The sequence below is a fragment of the Pseudorca crassidens genome, chromosome 10 (assembly GCF_039906515.1).
Source record: "Pseudorca crassidens isolate mPseCra1 chromosome 10, mPseCra1.hap1, whole genome shotgun sequence".
Taxonomy (NCBI): Eukaryota; Metazoa; Chordata; class Mammalia; order Artiodactyla; family Delphinidae; genus Pseudorca; species Pseudorca crassidens.
This window is the reverse complement of record NC_090305.1, coordinates 11,901,744-11,927,290: the sequence shown is the minus strand read 5'-3', so window position 1 is coordinate 11,927,290 and position 25,547 is coordinate 11,901,744. Positions and strand designations below refer to the sequence as shown.

The 25,547-nt window shown below is 38.4% G+C and overlaps 1 protein-coding gene across 1 annotated transcript in view; it reads left to right on the top strand.

The window, feature by feature from the left end:
* The first annotated feature begins 737 nt into the window (after positions 1-737).
* Positions 738-25,547, top strand: part of DTNBP1 (dystrobrevin binding protein 1) — a 118,180-nt gene continuing 93,370 nt past the window's right edge. Inside the window, exons 1-4 of the mRNA XM_067752048.1 lie at positions 738-909; positions 11,606-11,659; positions 12,615-12,665; positions 19,701-19,761. Coding sequence (XP_067608149.1) covers positions 851-909; positions 11,606-11,659; positions 12,615-12,665; positions 19,701-19,761 — 225 coding nt within the window. The 5' untranslated portion in view covers positions 738-850. The remainder of the gene's footprint in view (positions 910-11,605; positions 11,660-12,614; positions 12,666-19,700; positions 19,762-25,547) is intronic.

Genomic DNA, 25,547 nt, shown 5'->3' with positions numbered 1-25,547 from the left:
AGCAGCTGCTGAAGTAGGAGGAGGAGTGGACAGGAAGGGAGAGTGCATGAATGGAGTGCTTGAAAGAAAGAGAAGAACGTGTCTTGAAGAATGGGATAAGGACTTGCTTGAGAGCCACCGAGAGGTCGAGAAAAACATCAGGGCAGGTAAGTGACAAATGGTATCGGCAACATGGCGGTCACTGGTGACTCGACAAAGGCCACCTCCTTTGGTGTGAAGGGCACGAAAGCCTGATGGGGTAGGTTGAAAAGAGAATGGAAAGTAAAGATGTCGGAACAGTTGATTTTTGCCACTTTATCAATGAAGAAACCGAGGCTCAGAATAATTTTCTCATCCAAGGTCAAAGCCAGCGGGGTCAGATCCTGGAACCAGAGTCCACGAAAGTGTTTGCTACAGGGGAGGTGCACGCTATGTAAGAAATTGATCCATCTCTCTTCCAAACTGTGAAAACAAACGCTGCACTCACTCAAAGAAGCGCTGGTTTTAAAGCATTCTTTCACGTGGCCACTTCAATTTTAAAGAGGAAAAGGAGAGGGCCTGGCTTTGGGCTAGGAAAAAGCATTCGAGCCGCTCAGTTTCTCGGCTAGAAGAGAAGGACCGCCCTTTTTCCGCAGCCCGAGCCCGGCGGGGCCCACTGCGGCTGCGTGAGCCTGGGCGCGGCGGGGGCGGGGCGGGAGCGCGCGAGCGGGGGGCGGGAACGCGGAAGGGGCCGCGACGCGGAGGCGAGAGCGGGCCGGGGGCGGGGCCGGCTGCGAGGCCGGCTGCGAGAGTGCGGGGCGCGCCGTGACAGGTGCGGCGCGGTGTTTACGCGGGGCTGAGGGCGGCGGCGGCGGCGGCGGCGGCAGCGACGATGATGCTGGAGACCCTGCGTGAGCGGCTGCTGAGCGTGCAGCAGGATTTCACCTCCGGGTAGGTACACGGTGGGGGACGGAAAGGGAACCCGTGGGCCGGGCCGAGGAGCGGGGGGGGCACTGGGACGCGGCCTCCACGCACCCCGGTCCGGTCCCTCTCCCTCCCTCTTCCCCAACTCCCACCCCGCCCCGCACCTCCCATCCCAGCCAGCTCGAGGAAAGTAACGAACTTTCCGGCGTCTGTCCGGCCGCACAAAGTAACTTAGGTCTCACCGGGCAGGCTCTGACCCGCGCCCCGGGCCCGGAAGGGGGTCGGGAAGGCTGCGGGCGCGCCGGGGATCGTGCAACCCGTTCCTGGCAGCCCTGGCCGGCCCAGGGGTGTGTCTTGTGAGGGGCGAGCGCGCCTCCCCGCTCCTCTGCCCCGGGGGGACGGTGACCCTGAGCCCCCTCCCACGCCGCCGAGACCCCTGCTCTCTCGGGCCTCGGAGCTTCTGCGGCCCCGCCTGCAGCCGGGCCGCCGCCCCCTCCCCAGGCCGGAGGTCGCGGGCGCGGCAGCCTTCACCCACCGGGGCCCGGCCGCGCGTCCTGTCCAACCTCGCGCTCGGTTCGCTCGCTGAACCTTTGCCAAGGCTTGGTGCCTCTTTCCCTTTTGCTTTCTCTCTCTACCTTTGCCTCGGGTTTAACGCCTCAGTGAAGAAACTCTAGGGCCACAGAAACAACAGAACTATGGCAGTACTATTAATGCCTAGTGGTGAAGCGCACACGGACCAAGCGGTTCCCGAACTTTGCTTAGAATCACCTGGGAACCTTTAACCATCTTGATGCCTGGGTCGCAAACAATACTAATTACATCAGACTGGCGATGGGGTTTTAAAGACCCCCAGGTGATTCCTGTGTGCGGCAAACTCTGGGAACCGCAGGCATAGACGCTAACGCCAGAAACTCGCAGAAACGTGTTTCTGCAAGTTTCTCTGCCTCAGTTTCCACGACTGGACAACGAGGGTGAAGATGGTACTCATAGGGTTATTGTGAGGATGAATGAATTAACAAGTAAAACAGGGCAGTCACACTATGTCACTATTGTAGTGCTTAATTCATTTTAGTTTTTCCATTACTTTAGAAAGGGTGTCACTTTGATAAAGGATTTGTCTGTCACCTTTAGATTACGAATCCTTTGGAGCATGCTCTGAATATGAGGACCTCTCCGTCATGTTTTAAATTTCTAATGAGAAGGACGTTAGCTAAAATTTTATGGGACAAAAATGTTTATATTTGCCTCCTGGGTGCTGCGTAGTAACAAACTGTCAAATACTTGAGCACTTACATGTAAAGCATTTTTGGTAATCTTGGTTTGGTGTCCTTAAGAATATTAGTTGTAGATGCTGTAGCAGTCATTCACTGATGCTGTGCTTGCATACTTGCATTTCCTCCCCCCCCCTTTAAATTTAAAAAGTAACTTCCTTTCAGAACGTAAATTATTGTATTGAAAAATTGGGTATAATGCTGGAACGATAGCGTGAGAATGATCACAGATAAACACATCTGGGACAGCCCTGTTGTCATCAGCTCAAGGAATTACTTGATGGCGAAACAGTCTATCTTTTGGGAGTTACAACTACGGCAACTCCCTAGGTCATGTGGTTGCCTTTGAACCCATTCATCCTCCTGACATTGGCTTGAAGAAGGTTCAGCTTACCAAGGAATATAGATTCTGGACCCAAACCATCCTGAGAGATCTGGAAAACCTGAGTTTAGATAGGGAGAGGGTTGAGGGGATCTGGGTAGAACGCCTTGGAAACTGACCTTACCTCTTGAAGATGCCATAAACTGGGGCCAGTTTGGGATTAGACATCCTGAGAGGGCTTTCATTCCGTTTAGGCCCTTCATTGGCTTCCTTGTACAGGTCATTTTCAGCTGACAAAGCACTGGACTGTCAGTGTGTGCCATTAGCCTGTCACCTGGCAGAGAAATAACTCATCTTCAAGGGATGTCTGTGACTGGCACCTTTAAACTCTGATGTTCACCTTTGTCAGGTCCACCAATTCCTAGGCGATTCTTTTTTTTTTTTTATTCAAACAGAAAGTCACAAAAATTATAATCATCCTCATCAGTTCACTCAGTCCCATGTAATTAATTTTTTTTATCTTGATTTTTTGTTAGCACTTTTATGAATTCATCAGTTTTCCATTAGAGTTCTGAAAATGCTTATTTATTCAGTTCAGCAGTATAAGTCAGTTACCAGAAACCTGTACTTGTCAGTCTTTTCCATGAATTCCTTGAAGATGAAACCCTTTTATAGGAACATTTTTGCAGAAGCATCAGAGTACACCCAGAACTGTCTGTAAATGACAAAAGACTTAAAAATGACCACGGTTAAAGATTTGATGAAAGTTCATAATAATGCAATTGACAAGGAAATTTAGTTATTTCTGAGATACACATTTTAAAGTAATACCTAGAATTATGACTTACAACATTATACCAGAACATATAAGATTTTTAGAAATTTCATGTGATGTCTGAAACATTTATATTTTCATAGAAATAACCCAAAGAAAGTTTAGTATTAGTTTTTTGTTTGTTTATACTGCAGGTTCTTATTAGTCATCAGTTTTATACACATCAGTGTATACATGTCAATCCCAATCACTCAATTGAGCACACCACCATCCCCACCTCACCGTTGTTTTCCCCCCTTGGTGTCCATACATTTGTTCTCTACATCTGTGTCTCAACTTCTGCCCTGCAACTGGTTCATCTGTACCATTTTTCTAGGTTCCACATACATGCGTTAATATACGATATTTGTTTTTCTCTTTCTGACTTACTTCACTCTGTATGACAGTCTCTAGATGCATCCACATCTCAACAAATGACTCAATTTCGTTCCTTTTTATGGCTGAGTTTGAGAAGGATGGGTGTTAGCTCTTCTCTAAATGTTTGATAGAATTCACCTGTGAAGCCATCTGGCCCTGGACTTTTGTTTGTTGGAAGATTTTTAATCACAGTTTCAATTTCATTACTTGTGATTGGTCTGTTCATATTTTCTGTTTCTTCCTGGTTCATTCTTGGAAGGTTATACCTTTCTAAGAATTTGTCCATTTCTTCCAGGTTGTCCATTTTATTGGCATAGAGTTGCCTGTAGTAGTCTCTTAGAATGCTTTGTATTTCTGTGGTGTCTGTTGTAACTTTTCCTTTTTCATTTCTAATTTTATTGTTTTGAATCCTCTCCCTCTTGAGGAGTCTGGTAATGGTTTATCAATTTTGTTTATCTTCTCAAAGAACCAGCTTTTAGTTTTATTGATCTTTGCTAGTATTTCATTTATATCTGCTCTGATCTTTATGATTTCTTTCCATTTGCTGACTTTGGGTTTTGTTTGTTGTTCTTTCTCTAGTTCCTTTAGGTGTAAGGTTAGATTGTTTATTTGAGATTTTTCTTGTTTCTTGAGGTAGGCTTGTATAGCTATAAACTTCCCTCTTAGAACTGCTTTTGCTGCATCCCATAGATTTTGGATCCTCGTGTTTTCATTGTCATTTGTCTCTAGGTATTTTTTGATTTCCTCTTTGATTTCTTCAGTGATCTCTTGGTTATTTAGTTACGTATTGTTCAGCCTCCATGTGTTTGTGATTTTTACGTTTTTTTCCCTGTAATTTATTTCTAATCTCATAGTGTTGTGGTCAGAAAAGATACTTGATATAACTTCAATTTTCTTAAATTTACTGAGGCTTGATTTGTGACCCAAGATGTGATCTATCCTGGAGAATGTTCTGTGTGCACTTGAGAAAAAAGTGTAATCTGCTGGTTTTGGATGGAATGTCCTATAAATATCAATTAAATCTATCTGGTCTATTGTGTCATTTAAAGCTTCTGTTTCCTTATTTATTTTCATTTTGGATAATCTGTCCATTTGTGTAAGTGAGGTGTTAAAGTCCCGCAATATTATTTTGTTACTGTCGATTTCCTCTTTTATAGCCGTTAGCAGTTGCCGTATGTATTGAGGTGCTCTCCTAGGCGATTCTTAAGAAAAAATCCATGTAATTCCTTTTAGTAAACTGTTTCATATTCAGCCTAAGATCAACGTATTTTTGAATATTTTGCCAGGCTGGGAAAAGGTGACATTAAACACAGCTTCATGTATATATTGCATGAAGGCACTGAGGGATTCAGGGATGAAAGCAACATGACCCTACCTCTCAAAACTACCCAACTGGACCTGGCATTCCTTTAGAACTTGCTGTTAGTGCCCGTAGAAAATATAATTGGAAACAAAATAATTGGAAACTTCATCTGTTTGGGTTGCCGCAGGAACTCAGTAGAAGAAAGTCCCGGTGCTTTCCTGAGCTCCTTCACGTGGATCTTCACAGCAGCCCAGAGCAGCAGCCTCTCCTCAGGGCTTTTCTGCTCATTTTCAGTTTCTGAAATTCATATATCTGGAGCTGGAATGTAGGCAATTATTTTTTTTTTTTAAGTAAAATAGGAATTTTCTTTATCAGCCTGCAAGAGAATGTCACATTAGTGATTAAAGCATATTTGATGGACATAAAAAATTTCAACTTTCCATTCAAACTTAGAAAAAATGAAGCTTGAGGGCTGTGGAAAGATTGCTGCTGGCCTTCAAGGGACTGTAAATCGTCCATGGACTCGTGATCTTTTTTGTAATTTTTAATTTTTTTATTCATAATAATAGCTATGTCAAAATCGAGATAAACCTAGAAATAATGTTGCTTTCTTTCTGGCCTAACTAGGTGGCCAGCTAGTCCAAAGGCCACGGGAGGGGACTGCCTCCCAGCTTCGCTCTTGCCCCCTCACCTACATGAATCCTCATCTGATTTAACTCCCTCGGAGCTCTAGGAGCCTTTCGGAGAGTTCACACAGAACATCCACTTTTTAGGGACTGGCTTGAGCTCTGAGGGAGACTTTTGGACCCACCGAAGCATTTACTTCAAATCCACTCTGGTCTTTGATTTTTTACCTTCTGAGCAGTTGTGACCCACGGCCCCAGGACTGAAGCCTGCAGGCGTGTAAAACCCTTCAGGAAACTGACAATCAGATCTACCAAGGGTTTGCAGCTGCCTGTCACTGCCTGGCGTTTCCTGTCTGTAAATGCTCTGGGTGCTTTTGGATATGGATACAAGTGTTGCAACTAGATAGTGGGTGCTTCCTCCTCAAAGCCACCTCTGCCCTGACGTCCAGCCCTGCCCACTGCACTCATTTCCTCTTCTTCCCTTCTGTAGTATCAAAACCTCAAAGGAGAGGAGCTAACATTCTAATTCACAGTGTGGTAAAATGGTGAGGTTTTGCCTAAGATGTTGACTCTTCCATGATTACTTACCTTTAGCAGGAAAAACATCTCAATATTCAACTTGACTTAATAAGCATTTACTGAGTTCCTACCAAGTGGCAGACACTAGGCTAGGAACTCAGTCTTCTTTATCATAGAAGCTTTTTTCATTTCTTAAAAAAAAAAAAAAAGATTTAAGAGGCCACAGGCTCAGTTTCACCTGCTCTTTGCCAGTGTCTATGTATTGGACTAGATCTTGGGGCTACAAAGTTAACTAAAACCGTTTCTGCCCTCCGGATGCCCTAGACTGGTGGTAAACATAAAGCAAAGCAGAAGGAACTGAATGTGAAAGATAGAAGTGATGTGATTTTTGAGCCCAGAGGAAAGAGTCATTAGTTCAGATGCATTATGGAAGGCTTCAAAGAGGAGGTGGCTTCTAGACTGGGCCTTGAAGAATGAGGAGGGATGAGGATAGATTTGGGTGAGGGATTTCAGACATGAAGCTCTTGTGGAAGAGGAACCTGGAAAGGAAGTTTAGTGTCTGATAATAGAGGGTCTTCAGTGCTTTGCTAAATTAATTCATTTATGAAATATTTATTGAGTGCTTACGTGTTGACAGGCACTGGGGTTACAGCGGAGAATGCATACACCGGACAGCAAATAACGTCCCTGCGCTCATTCTACTGGCAGGAGGCAGAATATCTAGAAGGTCATAAGCACTGTCGCTAAAAATAAAGTAGGTTAAGGGGTTTTGGGGTGGGAGGTTGCTATCTTATATAGGGTGGTCTTGCTTATTTTTAGGTTGACTGAATCTTCTGAAGGTTTTTGTGGAGGGGAGCGGCCTGAGCCTACCTATATTTCTGGAAGAATAATTTGGGAGGCGATGTGATGGGAGGGTTAGAGATGGGGAACAGGGAGAGTATTAAGAAGGCTATAATTAGGGGGCAGGCGAGAGAGAATAGAAATTGAAGGAGGGAATAGTCCTGACATGACAGGCACTGGTCGATTTCATAAAATGTGAGACTAGGAAGTGAAAAAGGTGGAGAAATTGAGGATGTTAATTTTGCAGTATCTTAGATAATGATGTCATTTACCAACAGGAGAGAAGTTGAGTAGTTTTGAGAGAGAAGGAGCAGTTGACAGTGAATGTGCTGTGAGGTCCAAGAAGCAGCTGGAAATTTATGAAACACTCAGGAGAGAGGTCAGGACCGAAGTGGTGTGTCTGGGGGTGATTAGGATAGAGATAGGGTATAGTCCTCTCTCCCCTTCCTGAGTCTCTGGCTTTTGTGTGAATCTCTCAGCCTTCAGAGCTTTGGGGTCATGTGCACTTTTAGGTGTGGTTAATGCTTTCGTGTTTCCTGATCTTGGCTTTAGAAAAGAAAGAAAAAATGATAAACATTAACGGAAAAATATAATAGATTGGATTTTTATTCATAAACAGAATTTAGAGTTGGAACAATGGAGACAAGAAAATGAGCCTTAAAGGACAAAATATGGTAATTAACACATTTTGTGGTGTTTTAAAGCAGCCATCCTCACCTTTCATAATAGCTGGTGGGGTTAGATGAGTAGGAAATTGAAGTGAGGATAAATGGAATGCCGTCAAGGTCCCTCATGCCATCCAGTCAGGTCCAGAAAGCACATTTCCTGCTCATCGGTCATTGTCGTGCTCCACCTCTCATTCTGTGTAACTACTTTATAAACTTTTTGTCTAAGCAATTTTGCTAGTTATCTCCGTTTCGTAGTAAGATGCCTCCCTCTTAGTATTTTCCGTAAAGCTTAAAAAAAAATAAACGTGCTGGGGTCAAATTAAGGTAAGTCTTTGCAACAATCTAAAAATAAAATATTGTGGTGTCATGAATTTGAAGGTAAGTGCTTTGAACTCTGAAGTGTGCATTAGTTGCTTCCGGTAGAAAATAATTGTCAGGTGGCTCACTTAGAAGTCTGTGTATTAATATACTCACACAGCAGCACTCACGTCTCCCTGGGGGTATGCGGTATTGTGAAGACGATTAGGAACAGTGGAGAAGGCTTTTATGGGAACTGGTGCATCGGGGGACCTCTACTTTATTTTACTTTGACCCTGTAATGTACATAGCTTGTTACCTTTATTTATTTATTTTTTTTGGCTTCTTACCTTTCATGATGGTGATAATTTTTACTAACTTTGGAGATCTTTTTTTTTTTTTTTTTTTTGCTGTACGCGGGCCTCTCACCGTTGGGGCCTCTCCCGTTGCGGAGCACAGGCTCCAGACGCGCAGGCCCAGCGGCCATGGCTCACGGGCCCAGCCGCTCCACGGCATGTGGGATCCTCCCGGACCGGGGCACGAACCCGTGTCCCCTGCATCGGCAGACGGACTCTCAACCACTGCGCCACCAGGGAAGCCCTGGAGATAGTTTTTAATTATACTTTTTGTTTGAATTGGTTTTATAATTTACAATTATAGTTTGCTGCCAAAGTCATATTTCCTTTACTTATTGTGTCAAATCATTATGGTAAGTACAATACTCCTATTTTATGATTTAGGAAACTGGGGTATTTCACTCAGCTCAGTATTTCCTTCTCAGTGTGTCAAGACATTGTGGGACTTTATTAGCGGGTTGTTTCCAGCACAGACTCACTGTGAGAAACTTAAATAGAGTTATCCCCAAATAAAAATGGTAAGCTACTTTCAGTTGAATTCTGAGTTTTGAGTATATACTTCAAAAAGAACTGTCTTGCTTTTTTGGGGGTCTGACCTTATTTTTTTTCAACTTAAAGTGTTACATTGACTATTATTCTTATTTTATCTTTTTCTCTCCTGAACTTTCTTCACTGTTTCCAACATTCTTCTTGCTACTTTGTTTTCTACAGCAGTTTCTATTCTGAATTTTGGCATATTGATGATTTATATGGAGAAGGTTTGATGAGGAAAGATGAATATATAAAAGGCTTTTCTTGTTATTAAAACTTATTTTTACAAAATTTTAAACATATACAAAAATAGAATAACACAGCAAGTCCCATATATTCATTATTCAGATTCAACAGTTGTCGACTACTACCACATTTGCTTTGTCTCTCCCTTATTTATAAAGTAAACCTCAGACTAAGCTCTTACATCTCTCATACATCAGCTTTCATCTCGAAAAAAAATACATAAATGCAACACCAATATCATACCTAGCAAAATTAACACTAATTCTTTGATATTATCAGTTCTCCAGTCCATAATCAAATTTCCTGGTTCTTAGAAATGTCTTTGTACAGTTGATTTGTTCAAATCCACATCAGATAAATTCCACACATTACATTTGGTTAAAGACCAATTTTTAAAGTAAGTGGTTGTTAAGGAGCCACCTGGGGAAGCTCTTACTGACCTTCCAACAATTTTATTTTCAGCTCCCTATAAGCTTCCTCCTTTCTCTTTTATTCCAAACTATTTTTTTCTTTCTTTCTTTTGGGGAAGTGTGGAGGAGAACCCCACATTTGATATCTTATAATTAAGAAATTTAACATTTTTTTCAGAAATAAATATTTGAAATATTAACCTAAAGATTTGCTAGGTCCTATAATGAATGGTTCAAAGAGGGTCTTAGCAGTGAGCTTTCAATATCCTTGTAACACCTAACGATATGGAATTGTCCCAAATCACTGAATATAATACTAGAATCGTTTTGAGTATAATGCACTGCTGTGTCTGCCTATCCTAGTATAATTCTACCTCGGATGTCACAACTAAGTGCCTTTCTCAGCTTTTGGAGTGGAAATGGTTGAATGGCTATTAAAATACCTTTCCGTAGCTGTTGCTTAATCTTAGTTTAAACCGGATTTACTAGTTTCCAAGCTAAGCTTGAAAATTTATATTGTTTTTCTGGGACAGGTTAGACTTTTTAAATTCAACTCATCTGGAGAGATATATACAAATAGTTTTGTATTAAAGAGATTGCTAAGTCTTTTTAACATCGTATTGGAATTGATCTCATCAATATTTTAGTTTTTGAAAAAGAACATAGAACAATATAAAAAAAAAATCTTAGTATGAAATTGACACTGCAACTTGTTTAAAAAAATGACTTGACACTAGAAGTCCCTTTCTGGTTTTAAGCCACGCATTATTGACCAAAAAGTTGTTATCCTCTGTCAGGGCTTGCACGTACAACTGTACAACAAAGGGTTGGGGCATTCATAGGAGAGTCACCTTGTATGCTAGGACAGTTTCTGACTGAGTGCAGTAAAGTGTCTTGAGAAAGGAGCACCTGTGTCTAGCTTTACAAACGCTTCGTGGAGCTAGCTGGGGTACTGTGGCCTATGCTTCAGACTCTATTTAGAAATGAATATTTGTGGAAGTAATCAGATTAAGAAGAACATGTCCAGATATCTCATTTTATCTGAGATTATCTCATAATTTAGCATTTGCTTTTTGGCAGTCTGTTATATGATACAGAGTCCACAGTTAAAGGTAGGTAAAAATTGGGCTGGTGAAGTGAAAAAACATTGAAGTTTATGAACTTCATATTTTATATATAGAAGAGCCTATTTATTTTATTTTACATATGTATTTCTAGCCCGTTTATGTTTCCCAGCCCAATAATTTTAAAAAGCAAATAAAAGGGGAGTAGGCCGCTACAGTTAAATAGCTAGCAGAAGCAGTAAGTGTTAGCTGATGCCAGATGACCAATGGTAGAGATGGAAAATTTAAATTTTGAAGAAATAGATGTAGGATCCTGAACAAACTCAGAAAACCACTTTAGATTGGTTTCGAGTTGGTAAATGAAGAGACATTCCTAGTTCAGAAACATCTAAGGAGAGTACTGTTTTGCCACGAAATGCAGTCACTGGTATTCATGATAATGATGCCGAGTTATCAGAAAATGTTCAATAGAATGTACCAAGACCTCTTTAATGAAGGAGGTTTGTAATGTATTTTAGAAAGCCTTTTATCAATAGCTAAAATTTCTCTGAATGTTGGCACTTAGACAGTGCCTGGCATAGTTATCTACTTAAAAATGTGCTGCTTAAGACGCAAGAGGGAAGAGATATGGGAACATATGTATATGTATAACTGATTCACTTTGTTATAAAGCAGAAACTAACACACCATTGTAAAGCGATTATACTCCAATAAAGATGTAAAAAAAAAAAATGTGCTGCTTAGATATCTTTGTTGCCGATCAAGTTCACCTATGGAGACCACTTTTTTTTTCTGATGTTGCCAAGAGTAGTGAGGTTTTCTAGTCCAGTCATATTTAGGAAATGTTTCTAGAAAAGGGATTTGGGGCAAGAAAAATATAAAAATATTTGCTATAAATTTTCCATTTGTGATGTCTGATATATAGTAAACAAATATTTGTTGTCTGTAGAGGTGCTTAATTCTTGCTAAAAAAAAAATTAGCTTATCCAACCCAAAGTTTTATGAGCTGTGAAATTTGCATTTGAAAGAAATCTCTTAAGCTGTAAAAATATGATATTTTATACTTGTTGAATTATAGGCTGAAGACTTTAAGTGACAGATCAAGAGAAGCTAAAGTAAAAAACAAACCCAGGTAAGCTCGTCCTGATTTAATTTACTATGACTTAAATTTCATAGAACTTTTGGTTGTAGTCATGATAGTATAATTACTTTAATTGATTTTATATCTGTTGAATGCATCTGACTAAACAATTTATTGATTCTTTATAAATTTTGTAACACTGGAAATTTTTCTGATAAAATTGTAAAATGGTTGAAAAATGGTGACATGTAATTGTTTTACTCCATGACAGTCAATGGCTATTTGATCACAATTAATCATTTTTATTTGTATATTAAGAGCACAGTAAAAGTTCTCCATTATTGAGAAGCAAATTGATAATGAAACAGTACTTGGCAAGTGAGCCTCTTTAGCTGTGTTATCTGTTTTATATGAAAACACTAGTATAATTTGTGCAGTTTTTCATTTTTAATAAAGTAAAGCACATGACCAAATTTCACTTTAAACCTAGAGATGAGGAGCTTTTAAAAAAATTTCTTGTTAGCTAACATTCTATTAAAGTGTTTATTCTTGTGTGCTAAAAATCTGTAGGGCAGGGCTTCCCTGGTGGCGCAGTGGTTGAGAGTCCACCTGCCGATGCAGGGGACGCGGGTTCGTGCCCCGGTCCGGGAGGGTCCCGCGTGCCGTGGAGCAGATGGGCCCGTGAGCCATGGCCGCTGGGCCTGCGCGTCCGGAGCCTGTACTCCTAGGTGGGAGAGACCACAGCAGTGAGAAGCCCGCGTACCCCCCACCCAAAAAAAAAAAAAAAAAAAGATCTATAGGGCAAATTGATGGTTGATAGTATATTGCAGTATATTAACTTTGGAATGACAATACATTTTTCTAAAAGTTTAGATCAATTGCCATTAGTGATTTAAAAATATTCCACATTATGATTGACAGCATCAAAATTATTATACGTAACTTTTTTTTTAAGTTGGCCTAAATCAGCAGCAGTTTTTAATAAAACAAGTGTTTCTTTTGGCAGGACTGTTCCATATTTGCCAAAGTGCTCTGCTGGACTAGAATTACTGAGCAGGTAAGTGTTTTCGTTTGAATAAAAAGGTTATACTTCTGACTATTGTCTAAAAGTATTTTATAACCTTATAGATAGAAACCTTAAAATAACTAAATTTTACCTTAACAAGGAGATTGGAAATTATTTACTTATTTGTGTTCCTGGAGGGGCTTTTGCATTTCACTGATTAATACAAAGGCCATTCAGACTTCTAGCATATTGATCACTGTTGTGTTTACTAATCAATAACTTTATCACGTGCATGTATTATGGTTTCTTTGTTGCAAGAAAATCAATTCTGGATTTGAGTCCCCAATAATTTTCTTTTCTTTTTTACTTTGATTCTTAATTTTTTTACCATTTCTTCTCCAATCCATTTCTGTTGACGTGCAGATTAATATTAAAATACGTGATTTTCTTAGATGACATCAAAAGCATGAGTAACAAAGGAAAAAAAGATAAATTGGACTTTATCAAAATTAAAACTTTTGCTCTTTAAAGAACACTATCAAGAAAGTGAAACAACAGTCCACAGAATGGGAGAAAATATTTGCAAATTATACATCTGTTGAGGTACTTGTATCTAGAATGTATAAATAACTTTTATAACTCAACAGTAAAAACACAAATAATCCAGTGAAGAAATAGGCAAAGGATTTGAATAGACATTTCCATAAAAAAGATAGGCAAATGGCCAATAAGCACATGAAAAAATTCTCATCGTTAGTCATCAGGGAAGTGCAGACCAAAGTCGCGATGAAATACCACTTCATACCAACTAGCATGGCTATAATCAAAAAGACAAACAATAACAAGTGTTGGCAGTGATGTGGAAAAATTGGAACCCTTATGCTCTGCTGGTGGGATTGTAAAATCACTGCCTTGGAAAATAGTTCGGTAGTTTCTCAAAAAGTTAAAAGGAGAATTACCATGTGACTTAGCAGTTTCACACCAAGAAAATTGAAAACTTATGTCCACATAAAAAATTGTACACAAATGTGCATAGTAGCAGTATCATTCATAAAGCAGTGTTATTCATAATGGCCAAAAAGTAAAACAGCGCAGACATTCATTAGTCAATGAATGAATAACAAAATTTCATGTCTCCCTACAATGGAATATTATTCAGCCATGAAAAGGAATGAAGTACTGAGGTGTGCTACATCTTGGATGAATTATGCACTTTAAGATTTTTTTTTTTGATGTGGACCTTTTTTAAAGTCTTTATTGAATTTGTTACAATACTGCTTCTGTTTTATGTTTTGGTTTTTTGGCTGGGAGGCATGTGGGATCTCAGCTCCCCAACCAGGGATCGAACCCACACCTCCTGCATTGGAAGGCGAAGTCTTAACCGCTGGACCGCCAGGGAAGTCCTGAATTATGCACTTTAAAAGCATGAATTTTGGGACTTCCCTGGCAGTCCAGTGGTTAAAACTTCGAACTTCCACTGCAGGGGGCGCAGGTTTGATCCCTGGTTGGGGCACTAAGATCCCCTCATGCCACGTGGTGTGGCCAAGAAAAAAAAAAACACATAAATTTTATGGTGTGTCAAACCTCAATAAAGCTGTTATAGAAATAAGTATATGGTTTGCATATGTTGTTATATGCATTTCTGTACCTCGTAACATGGCATCTGATGGATAGGTGGGAGCCATGTGTACAGTAGAGGGTGTGCTCCTTCGCCTTATCAGCTTGTGTTAGGACACAATCACCTATACCTACATTTTGCTTTCTCTTTTCTAACGTTTTATGCGGTTTCTTTTTATGGTTGCAAAATCTGGGGATTTTTCTTCTGTGAGTGCTTAATTTGACATTAATTTCCTGTTTGGTTTTGTTGAGTGAGGAACATAAGTGAACATGAAAGGAGATATAGTAAAAATTAATCAGTGGTGTACTGTTTGCTTGATATCTTTATTTTTTTAATCTAGGGATTTAGTTGAAAGAACTTCATTGAAAGATTTACTTCAGACTTGTAGACTTATGTGTATGGTAGTTTTGGGAAATGGGGTGCATTTGGGGACTTAACATGAAAAATTTGCAGCCATAGGAATGTCTGTAATGTGTCTCTTCATTGCACTGAAGCACAGTCTTTCTCTTTGGAACTAGTATTGAGTGGAGGAAAGACCATTTTAAATAGCATATACCTAAATAGTAAAATGTTTTTAATTGTTAAAAAATTGTGTAAGATACATATAGCATAAAACTTGCCATCTTAACCATTATTAGGTGTACAATTCACTACTGCTGAGTACATTTGCATTGTTGTGCATCCAGCCTCCAAAACTCTTGATCTTGCAAATATCTGCCGCTGGCAGCCATCATTCTACTTTCTCTTTCTATGAATTTGACTACTTTAGGTACCTCTTATAAGTGGCATCATACAGTATTTGGCTTTTTGTGATTAGCTTATTTCACTTAACATAATTTCAAGTTTCATCCATGTAGCTTGTTAGAATTTCTTCCTTTTTGGTCTTCTAGTTTTATTGAGATATTGGCATACAGTACTGTATAAGTTTAAGGTATTGCAACATAATGACTTGACTTACATACATCATGAGATGATTGCCACAGTAAGTTTAGTGAACATCCATATCTCATATAGGTACAAAATAAAAGAAAAAGAATTTTTTTCCTTGTGACGAGAACTTAGACTTTAACAACATTCATATAGAACATACAGCAGTGTTAATTATATTCCTCCTGTTGTATATTACATCCCTGGTACTTATGTTACAAACCGGAAGTTTGTACCTTTTTGCTGCCTTCATTCCATTCCCCTCCCTCCACACCCCGCCCACCCGCCTCTGGTAACCATACATCTGATCTCTTTTTCTATTCGTTTGTTTGCTCTACAAAACTATGTTAGTACCTGGTGCACCACATAGTTTTTCCATATGTCTGTACATTACAAAATGATCACCACGAATTCAAAGGAATTTCCTTCCTTTTTAAGGCTGAATAATATTCCATTGTATGAATGTACCGTATTTTGCTTATTCATTCATCCATTAATGGACATTTGGGTTGCTTTCATTTTTTGGCTAGTGTAAACAATGTTGCTATGAACGTGGGTGTGCAGATATCTCTTCATGACCCAGCTTTCAGTTTTTTGGCAGTATATACTGAAAAAAGGAACTGCTGAATCATATGGTAATTCTACTTTAATATTTTGAAGAACCCCTATACTGTTTTCCGTAGCAGCTGCACCATTTTACATTCCCCTAGCAGTGCACATTTCTCTGGTTGCCATTTCTCCACATTCTCACCAAAACTTGTTTTGGGGGTCTTTTGTTTGGCTGGTTGGGTTTTTTTGCCATTCTCATTGGTATGAAGTGGTATCTCATTGTGGTTTTGATTTTCATTTCCCTAATGACTGATGATGGTGAGTTTCTCATGTGTTTATTGGCCATTTATGTATCTTCTTTAGAGAAATATCTATTCAAGTCCTTTGCCTGTTTTTGGATAGGGTGATTTTGTGTTGTTGAGTGTTAGGAGTTTTCTGTATATTCTGGAGATTAATCCCTTATCAGGTATGTGATTTGTAAATATTTTCTCCCATTTTATTGGTTGCCTTTTTATCTGTCGATTGTGTTCTTTCACGCACAAAAGTTTCTAATTTTGATTAAGTCCAATTTGTCTGTTTTCTTTGTGGCCTGTGCGTTTGGTGTTATATCCAAGAAATCATTGTCAAATCTCATGTCATGAAGCTTTTCCCCATGTTTTCTTCAAAGAGTTTTATAGTTTTAGTTCTTATGTTTGGATTTTTTGATCCATTTTTAGTTAATTTTTGTGTATGGTGTTAAAGTAAGAGTCCAACGTCATTCTTTTGCATGTGGATATCCACTTTCCCAGCACCCTAGCGTATTTGTTGAAAAGACTATCGTTTCCCCACTGAATGATCTTGGCACAGTTGTCGAAAATTATTTGACCATACGTGCAAGTGTTTATTTCTGGGCTCTCTATTTCATTGGCCTATATGTCTCCCTTTATACCAGTGCCACACTGTTTTGATTATTATTTGATTTTGATTATTGTAGCTTTGTAGTAAGTTTTGAAATCAAGAAGTGTGAGTCTTTCAACTTTGTTCTTCTTTTCAAGATTGTTTTGGCTTTTCAGGATCCCTTGACCTTCCATATGAATTTTACGATGGATTTTTTTCTACTTCTACAAAGAATGCCATTGGGATTTTGATAGGGATTACACTGAATTTGTAGATTACTTTGGGTGCTGTTGACAACATCTTAACAATATTAAGTCTTCCATTCCATGAACGTGGGATATCTTTCCATCTATTTATGTCTTTTTTAAAATTTCTTTCAGCAATATGTTGTAGTCTTCATTGTACAAGTATTCACCTCCTTGGTTAATTCCTAAAATTTTTTTGATGCTACTGTAGATGGAATTGTTTTCTTAGTTCTCTTTGTTGTCTCCTTCCTACTGCCAGCTATAGGTTCAGTTTGTTCTTTTTCTAGTTCCTTAAGTTGTGAAGTTAGATTGTTGATTTGAGTTCTTTTTTCTTAAGCCTGAACTTTTTTTTTGAGAGATAATTGACATATGACATTATATTAGTTTTAGGTGTACAGCATAATGACTCAATATTTGTATATATTGCAAAATAATCACCACAATAAATCTACTTAACATCCATTATCACACATAGTTTAAAAAATTTTTCTTGTGATGAGGACTTTTATGTTTTACTCTCTTAGGAACTTTGAAATATACAATATAGTATTATTAACTATAGTCACCGTGCTGTATGTTATGTATAATTACAAGTTTATACCTTTGACCACCTTCACCCATTTCTCTCTCACACACACACACCCACACCCAACCCCTCACCCCCTGCCTTTGGTAACCCCCAGTTTGTTCTCTGTACCTATGAGTTCAGGTTTATTTTGTTTTCTATTTATTTATTTAAAGTTTTTTTGTTGAGGTATAGTTGATTTACAATTTTAATTTCAGGGGTACAACACAGTGATTCAAACTTTTTATAGATTTTACTCCATTTAAAGTTATTATAAATTATTGGCTATATTCCCTGTGCTATACCCTTGTAGCTTACTTATTTCATACATAGTAGTTTGTACCTCTTAATCCCCTCCCCCTTTCTTGCCCCTCCCCCTCTTCACTCTCCCCACTGGTAACCACTAATTTGTTCTGGGCATCTGTGAGTCTGTTTCTATTTTGTTATGTTCATTCATTTGTTGTATTTTTTAGATTCCATATATAAGTGATAACATACAGTATTTGTCTTTCTCTGTCTGACTTATTTCACTAAGCATAATGCCCTCCAAGTCCATCCATGTTGTTGCAGATGGCAAAGGGGTTGGTCCCATGTCCTGGCTCTTGTGAGTAGTGCTGCTGTGAACATTGGGTGCACGTGTCTTATCAAGTTATAGTTTTGTCTGGGTATGTGCCCACAGGTGGGATTGCTGGATCATATGGTAGTTCTATTTTTAATTTTTTGAGGAACCTCCATACTGTTTTCCATAGTGGCTGCACCAGTTTACATTCCCACCAACAGTATACTAAAGGTTCCCTTTTCTTCACATCCTCACCAACACTTATTATTTGCTGTATTTTTTAGAATAGCCATCTAACAAGGGTGAGGTGATATCTCATTGTGGTTTTGATTTGCACTTTTTGATGATTAGTGAAGTGAGCAACTTTTCATGTACCTGTTGGTTATTTGTATGTCTTTGGAAAAATATCTGTTCAGAGCCTCTACCTGTTTTTTAATCAGATTGTTTTTTGCTATTGAGTTGTATGATTTCTTTACATATTTTGGGTATTAGCTCTTTATTACATGTACGATTTGCAAGTATTTTCTCGCATTCAGTAGGTTGCCATTTCATTTTGTTGATGGTTTTCTTTGCTGTGCAGAAGCTTTTTTGTTTGATGTAGTTCTACTTGTTTGTTTTGGCTCTTTTTGCCTTTGCTTTTGGTATCAGATCCAAAAAATCATCACAAGACCGATGTCGAGGAGCTTACTGCCTATGTTTTTTCACAGGAGTTTTATGGTTTCAGGTCCTACATTCAGGTCTTTAATCCATTTTGAGTTAATTTTGGGGTGTGGTATAAGATAATTGTCCAGTTTCATTCTTTTGCATGTGGCTGTCCAGTTTTTCCTACACCATTTATTGAAGAGACTCTCCTTTCCCTGTTGTATATTCTTGACTCCTTTGTTGTGAAGTAATTGAGCCATCTATGCATGGTTTTATTTCTGGCTAGTTATTTTGCAAAATATCCCTCATTTTGGGTTTATCTGCTGTTTTCTCATGATTAAATTCAAGTTAGTGCTTTTATGGTGAGAATAACAGAAGAATAATGTTGTGTCCTCCAGTGCATTGTATCAGTAGGCACGTGATGTTGCTATGTCTCCTTACTGCTGATGTTAACATTGACCACTTGGTTAAGGAAGTGTCTGCCAGGTTTCTGCACTTTAATACTGTTTCCCCCTTTTAAATTAATAAGTATCCTGTGGGGAGCTACTTAGAGACTATGAAAATATCCTGTTTCTCTTTATACTCTCACCCACTAATTTTAGCATCTATTAGAATTCTTGCCTGAAATAATTAGTACTGTGTTTACCAAATGGTGATTTTCTATTTTTCTCATTTTTTCTATCATTATTAATTGGAATTCTACTGCAAGGAAGAATTTTTCCCTTCTGCCCCATTCAACTGTTTATTTAAATCACTATGAACTCATGGCTGTTGGTTTTAGTCCATGAGTTATAACCCATTTCTACCATTATTTGTTTTGTTGCTCAGGTTGTCCCAGATTTGGCAATTGGAAGCCCCTTGAAGTTGACTTCTGTGTGTTTACAATGTGTCTCCATTATTTTTTGAGCTTTCCTTTCCGACACCACAGGGTGTAACAGGTTCATTTTTAGGTAGAATTTTTTTTATTAATTTTTATTGGAGTGCAGTTGCTTTACAATGTTGTGTCAGCTTCTGCTGCACAGCAAAATGAATCAGCCATACGTATACATAGGTAGAATTTTTTTAATGTGTGGTTTGTATTTTGAATTATTTTTGCTTTTCTTAGGTATGAAGATACGTGGGCTGCACTCCACAGAAGAGCCCAGGAATGCGCAAGTGCTGGCGAGGTAAAGAATCGGCTAATCTTATACTCATGGGGAAAATATCCTTTTGTAGTCTTCAATGCTAGTTTTTAAGAAATTAAATTTGTAGTTTTGTTAAAACGTTTTGCAGGATATCTGAAATTTAATTTAGTAGTTGATTATGAAACTCCCTAAATAAAGCACTTTTTCATAATTTCTCAGTCAAGTAATTTAGTTAGCTTAGAGAGTTTGTAACTTTTATTCTAGAGTTGCAAGTAAATATTTGGTTCATCCAGGTATAATGCTTTGAATTTGAGTCTGATACTTTTGCAGTTTATGTAAATTATGTCATTTCTTTCTACTCACTATTTAAGAATTCCTTTTTTGGGGGGCAAAAGTTTAACTTTGCTCAGTCTACTTAAAAGCATTAATTTGCTTATTAGTAAATAAATATAAAAATCTCAGGAGTCAACCTCAATTACTTAGAAGAACAACCTATTTTCTAGCTCTATAGAGTGTGTAATGAATAAAAGAGACTTGTAATTAAAATTATTTGGTATATGTACTTAAAGCTTTTTTAGCCAAGATGAAATATAGTCTGTGTTATTGATGGCAATCAAACATTATTTCTTTCTAAAAACTTCTGTGATTCTGACTTTTAATTAATTTAGACTGACTTCACCATTTACCTAATTAATGAAACTGTAGTAGTTACATGTACAGAACATGGTAATACATATGATAACATTTAGACATTAATGTTTCTCTTAGAAATTACTGAAAAAGAAGGTTATAGGTTTCTGTTAGTAAGGCAGACTAGATACTTTGAAAAGCCCTTTAGGTGTAAAACACCTAAATGCTGGATAGATTTTTTTTTTTTAATTTTTAAATGCAGTAAGTGTACAAAAATTAAAGGAAATCCTAAAGGCAGAAAACAAACAAAAACTCCAGGGAACTGAAATGAGAGTGGTTAAAAAAATAACATGGAAGCTGGGGTCAAATAGTAAAACAAAAGCTTTAGAGATTTGGGTGACAGGAGATTTTCGTCTATGGGGAACTGAGTCTAAGACTCCTGCATAAAGCTCTTGGATATTTGAAGTGACTACATCTCTTGGTGAAAGGGTAATCTAGGACATTTCAAAAAAGAAAGAAAAGATGAAAGAAAAGATGAAAGAAAAGCTACTTGTTGGCAAAAGGAGACAACAAGGAAACTCGTCTTCATAACAACTTGGAATAAATATAGTCTCCATTTTGGATTTGTTTGTATGGTCTTGGGCTCACATGAGTGTTGGGCTCTAGTTTATACTTCCTGCATGATCAAGGAACCACTAACTTAAGAAATGAAAAGGCTACAGGTGACTGTGTCTTTGACACTCAACAGAAACAAACACCAGTTCTTCATGGATGAAACTTGTAAACCCAGGCCCTTCAAGATTCCCACAGATTCATCCCCTAACCACCCCCCTCCCCCCTGCCAAAGATTAGCAAACTCACAAAGAAATATATTACCAAAAGTTGGAGTCACTAGAACCAAAGAGTAAGATTTAGACCTGTAAGGCACTTTAGATATTGCACTCTTGTATATAGACAATTAAATAGGAGCATACAAAGTTTTTTAGAGAGATGAAAGATGGATGAAAATGAGTAAGGAATAAGAGAGTATGAAACATGACTTTAAAACATGACTTTTAAAAGTCATTGAGATTAAAAACCCAAAGGATGTGCTTAACAGCAGGTATCTATAGCTGAGGAAAGAGTACATTGAAGTAGGAGATAAAGTCAGACATTACCCAGAAAGGATTTCTGAGATATGAAAATGGAAAATATGAAAGAGGAGTTAATAAAAAATAGTTATAAAAGGTCTATAGGTTGAACCAAGTAAGATTACCAATATGAGACCTTTTTGATCTGTAAAATTACAGTTTCATATAGCTCAGCTTAATATATCTAATAATCTGGAAGGAGAATGAGGGAAAGACAATGTAGGAGAATGTAAATGGCTGAGAATTTTCCAGAAATGAGATCTGTAAATCCTTAGATCCAAAAAGTATTACAAGCAAGCAAGGTAAGTAATTATCCACACCTAGACATATCATGTTGAAGCTACAGAACACCAAAGGCAAAGAGAAGATCTCAAAGTAACTAAAGAGAAAAGATAGATCACTTACAAATGAATGAGTTTCCATTAGACTTCTCAAACTGTTGTCAAGAATGAGGGCAAAGTGAGACATTTTCAGATAAAAATAGTTTTCTATCAACAGTTGTCCAATAAAGGAACTTCTAAAAAATGTATTTCTGGATAAAAGAAATGATTTTGGGAGGTAGGTCTCAGGTATAGGAAGGAATAATGAGCAAAGAAAATGGTAAACCGTAGGTAAATATAAACAGTGACTATGTATTTCTATCAGTTATCTAGTTTGTGGAATTAAAAATTATAGAACAAAAATGCTAGATAAGAATAGCATGCAATCTGGAAGGCAGATTATCAGAGTTCAAGTATTTTAAAAGCCCTTGCATTATTAATGGGGAGGGTATAGATATTAATTAACCTTAGATGTAAAGTTAAATATGGAGGGCAGAATTTCAAGGGTAACCACTAAAGAACAGAAATAGTGTATATCTTTTAAACCTGTAGAAGAAACTAGAATAATGAGAATGAATTAAATGGAAACAAAGGATCGCTCTATAAGATTCAGTTCCCTAAGGGGAAAAAGTCTAAACCTGTGTGTCTAGTAAGTCTCCGTATGTAAAAGACAAGTTATAAGGAAAAATGGATAAGTCTATCATCAAAATGGGGGGATGTTAATACATTCCTCTTAATTGATAGGGAAAAAACCCAAATAAACTAAGTATGGATATAGGACATGTGACTAATGTGATTTACAAACTTGACCAGATAGGCAGATACAGAATCTGCCCCAACAAATACAGAATACAGATTCTTCAAAGCACACCTGGACACATAAAAATTGACCATGTACTGGGCCGCAAAGCGGTTCTCAACAAGTTTCATGTAAATCGACAAGTTTCATGTAAATCAAGTCATACAGAATATTCTCTGATCCTGGTGCAAATGAAGCTGGAAGTCAGTATAGGAAAACAATTTTGAAAATTCCATACATTTTCCAATTAAAAATATATATTATGCATTGGGACTTCCCTGGTGGCGCAGTGGTTGGGAATCAGCCTGCCAATGCAGGCGACATGGGTTCGAGCCCTGGTCTGGGAAGATCCCACTTGCCGCAGAGCAACTAAGCCTGTGCGCCATGACTACTGAGCCTGCGCCCTAGAGCCCGCAAGCCACAACTCTGAGCCCGCATGCCACAGCTACTGAAGTCCACGTGCCTAGAGCCTGTGCTCTGCCACAAGAGAAGCCACCGCAATGAGAAGCCCGCGCACCACAACAAAGGGTAGCCCCCTCTCCCCACAACTAGAGAAAGCCCACATGCAGCAATGACGACAACACAGCCAAAAATAAATTTATTTTTAAAAAAAACTACTAAAGGGCTTCCCTGGTGGCGCAGTGGTTGAGAGTCCGCCTGCCGATGCAGGGGACACAGGTTCATGCCCCGGTCCGGGAAGATCCCACATGCTGTGGAGCGGCTGGGCCCATGAGCCATGGCCACTGGGCCTGCACGTCCGGAGCCTGTGCTCCGCAACGGGAGAGGCTACAACAGTGAGAGGCCCGCGTACCGCAAAAAAAAAAAAAAAAACTATTAAAAAATATAATGCATAATTTATGGTTCAAAGAAGGAAATAATACTAAAAAGTTTTAAATAGAACTGAATTATAATAATTACTACACATAAATTGTATAATTTGCCAAAGACTATTTGGAGGGAAATTTTATAGGGGAAAACTTAGACTGAAAGTCAGTGAGCTAATCTAACCTAAGAATTAGAGGACAGAATAAATCATGAAGGAAGAATGAAAGAGATAATAAAGATGAAAAAAGTAAATGAAATAGAATATAAAGAATACAATAGAAGCCAGACAAAGCCACAAGTTCTTAGAAAAGACTAATAAAATTTGGTAGATAGATGTCTGCTGATATGGAGCAAGGAAAGAAGGATAAATAATTTTAAGAATTAAAGAATATAACTACAGCTACAGCGGAGTGAAAGATAAGAGCTTGTGAAAAACTATGACAAATTTGAAAGCTTAGACAAAATGGAAAAACCCTGGAAATTTTTACTAAAACCAATTTTAAAAGTAGTACAAATCCTGAATAGTCCTATAGCCACTAAAGAAACAGTATTAGTGATTAATCTTTTCACTAAGAAAGCACCAGGTCCACAAAGTTTCATAGGAGAGTTCTATCAGACTTTCAGAGAGACTACCATTTCAATGTTAGACAAACTCCTGCAGCAAGTGAAAAAAGGGGAAACTGCCCAGCTCATTTCATGAGGCTAGAATAACTGATACTGAACCCCAACAAGGGAAGTATGAGAAGGTGAAATTGGAGCCCAGTCCCATTCATGAATACAGTTACAAAAATTACAAGCAAAATGGAGGCATTATCTCTCACTTAACTTCAGTAACCTATTTCTGGAAATCAGATGTTCTGTGCCAGCACTCTGTCCAGGAACCTATTTGTCACATTCTAAATTGGAAAAGTCATAATGTGTTACACGTCCACCCAAAGCCCTCAACCAACTTTCTTAAATATATTTAAGAATATATTATAATATATATATATACAACCAGCAAAACGTCTATAGATGGTAGCAATCTGTTAGGTAGTAAAGTGCTTCAAACATAGCTTTCTGCTTACCAAACCTGTGATACACTCATTGACAAACAGCTGCCTCGTGTGTAGTAACGTGACCTATCCACACTCACAGTATGCAGGGCTTGCCTCTCCTTTATAGATGGGCTCCTTGTACCGTCTTGTGATTCTCATATTCTACCAATGTTATTTGAAATTTCACTTGAGAATATTCTCACACATTGTTATAAAATGTGTATCAAGCGTAAATGTAAAGTTTTCCTATATAACTGTGAGCCAAAACTTTGTGTATGTGTTTGTATGTGTGCTTGTTCTGTGAATGTTGGATGATAAGCAAGAGGCATTCTACCTGGGAGACATCCTGCTGTATACATGGCTGTGATGGCAGACCAAATCCAGCCAGGCATAAACACCCCAGATTTATTCCAGGATTATAAAGTTGGTTTGACATTAGAAAATCTTTTGTATGCCGTTGATCACGTTAACAAATTAAAAGAGAAAAATACATAATCATCAGATGCAGAAAATACATTCAGTAAAATTATTCAGAGTAAAACGTTTTAGCAAGTTTCTAATAGAAGTTAACTTTTGTCCTGATATCTACCAAAACCTGCAGTATTTGACTTGTAGTATTTTGATCCCATGGTCAATCATCTTGCTAAATCCTCTTATTCTAATAATTTGCATTCTGGGATGGGAGTTGTTTTGTGTAGATGGAAGGGAAGAAGAAAAACCTACCAGTCTTTCTTCAGGTCTTTTTACAGTGGGTAGAACCTCCAATGTAATGTTGAATAAAAGTAGTTGAGGGGCTTCCCTGGTGGCGCAGTGGTTGAGAGTCCGCCTGCTGATGCAGGGGACACGGGTTCGTGCCCCGGTTCGGGAAGATCCCATGTGCCGCGGAGCGGCTGGGCCCGTGAGCCATGGCCGCTGAGCCTGCGCATCCGGAGCCTGTGCTCTGCAACGGGAGAGGCCACAACAGTGAGAGGCCCACGTACCGCAAAAAAAAAAAAAAACCAAAAAGCTCTCTGACGTATTGTTGAGACATATGTAAATATTTAAAATGTATATCTTTAACATGCAAAGTGTTTTATCACGTGTTTGT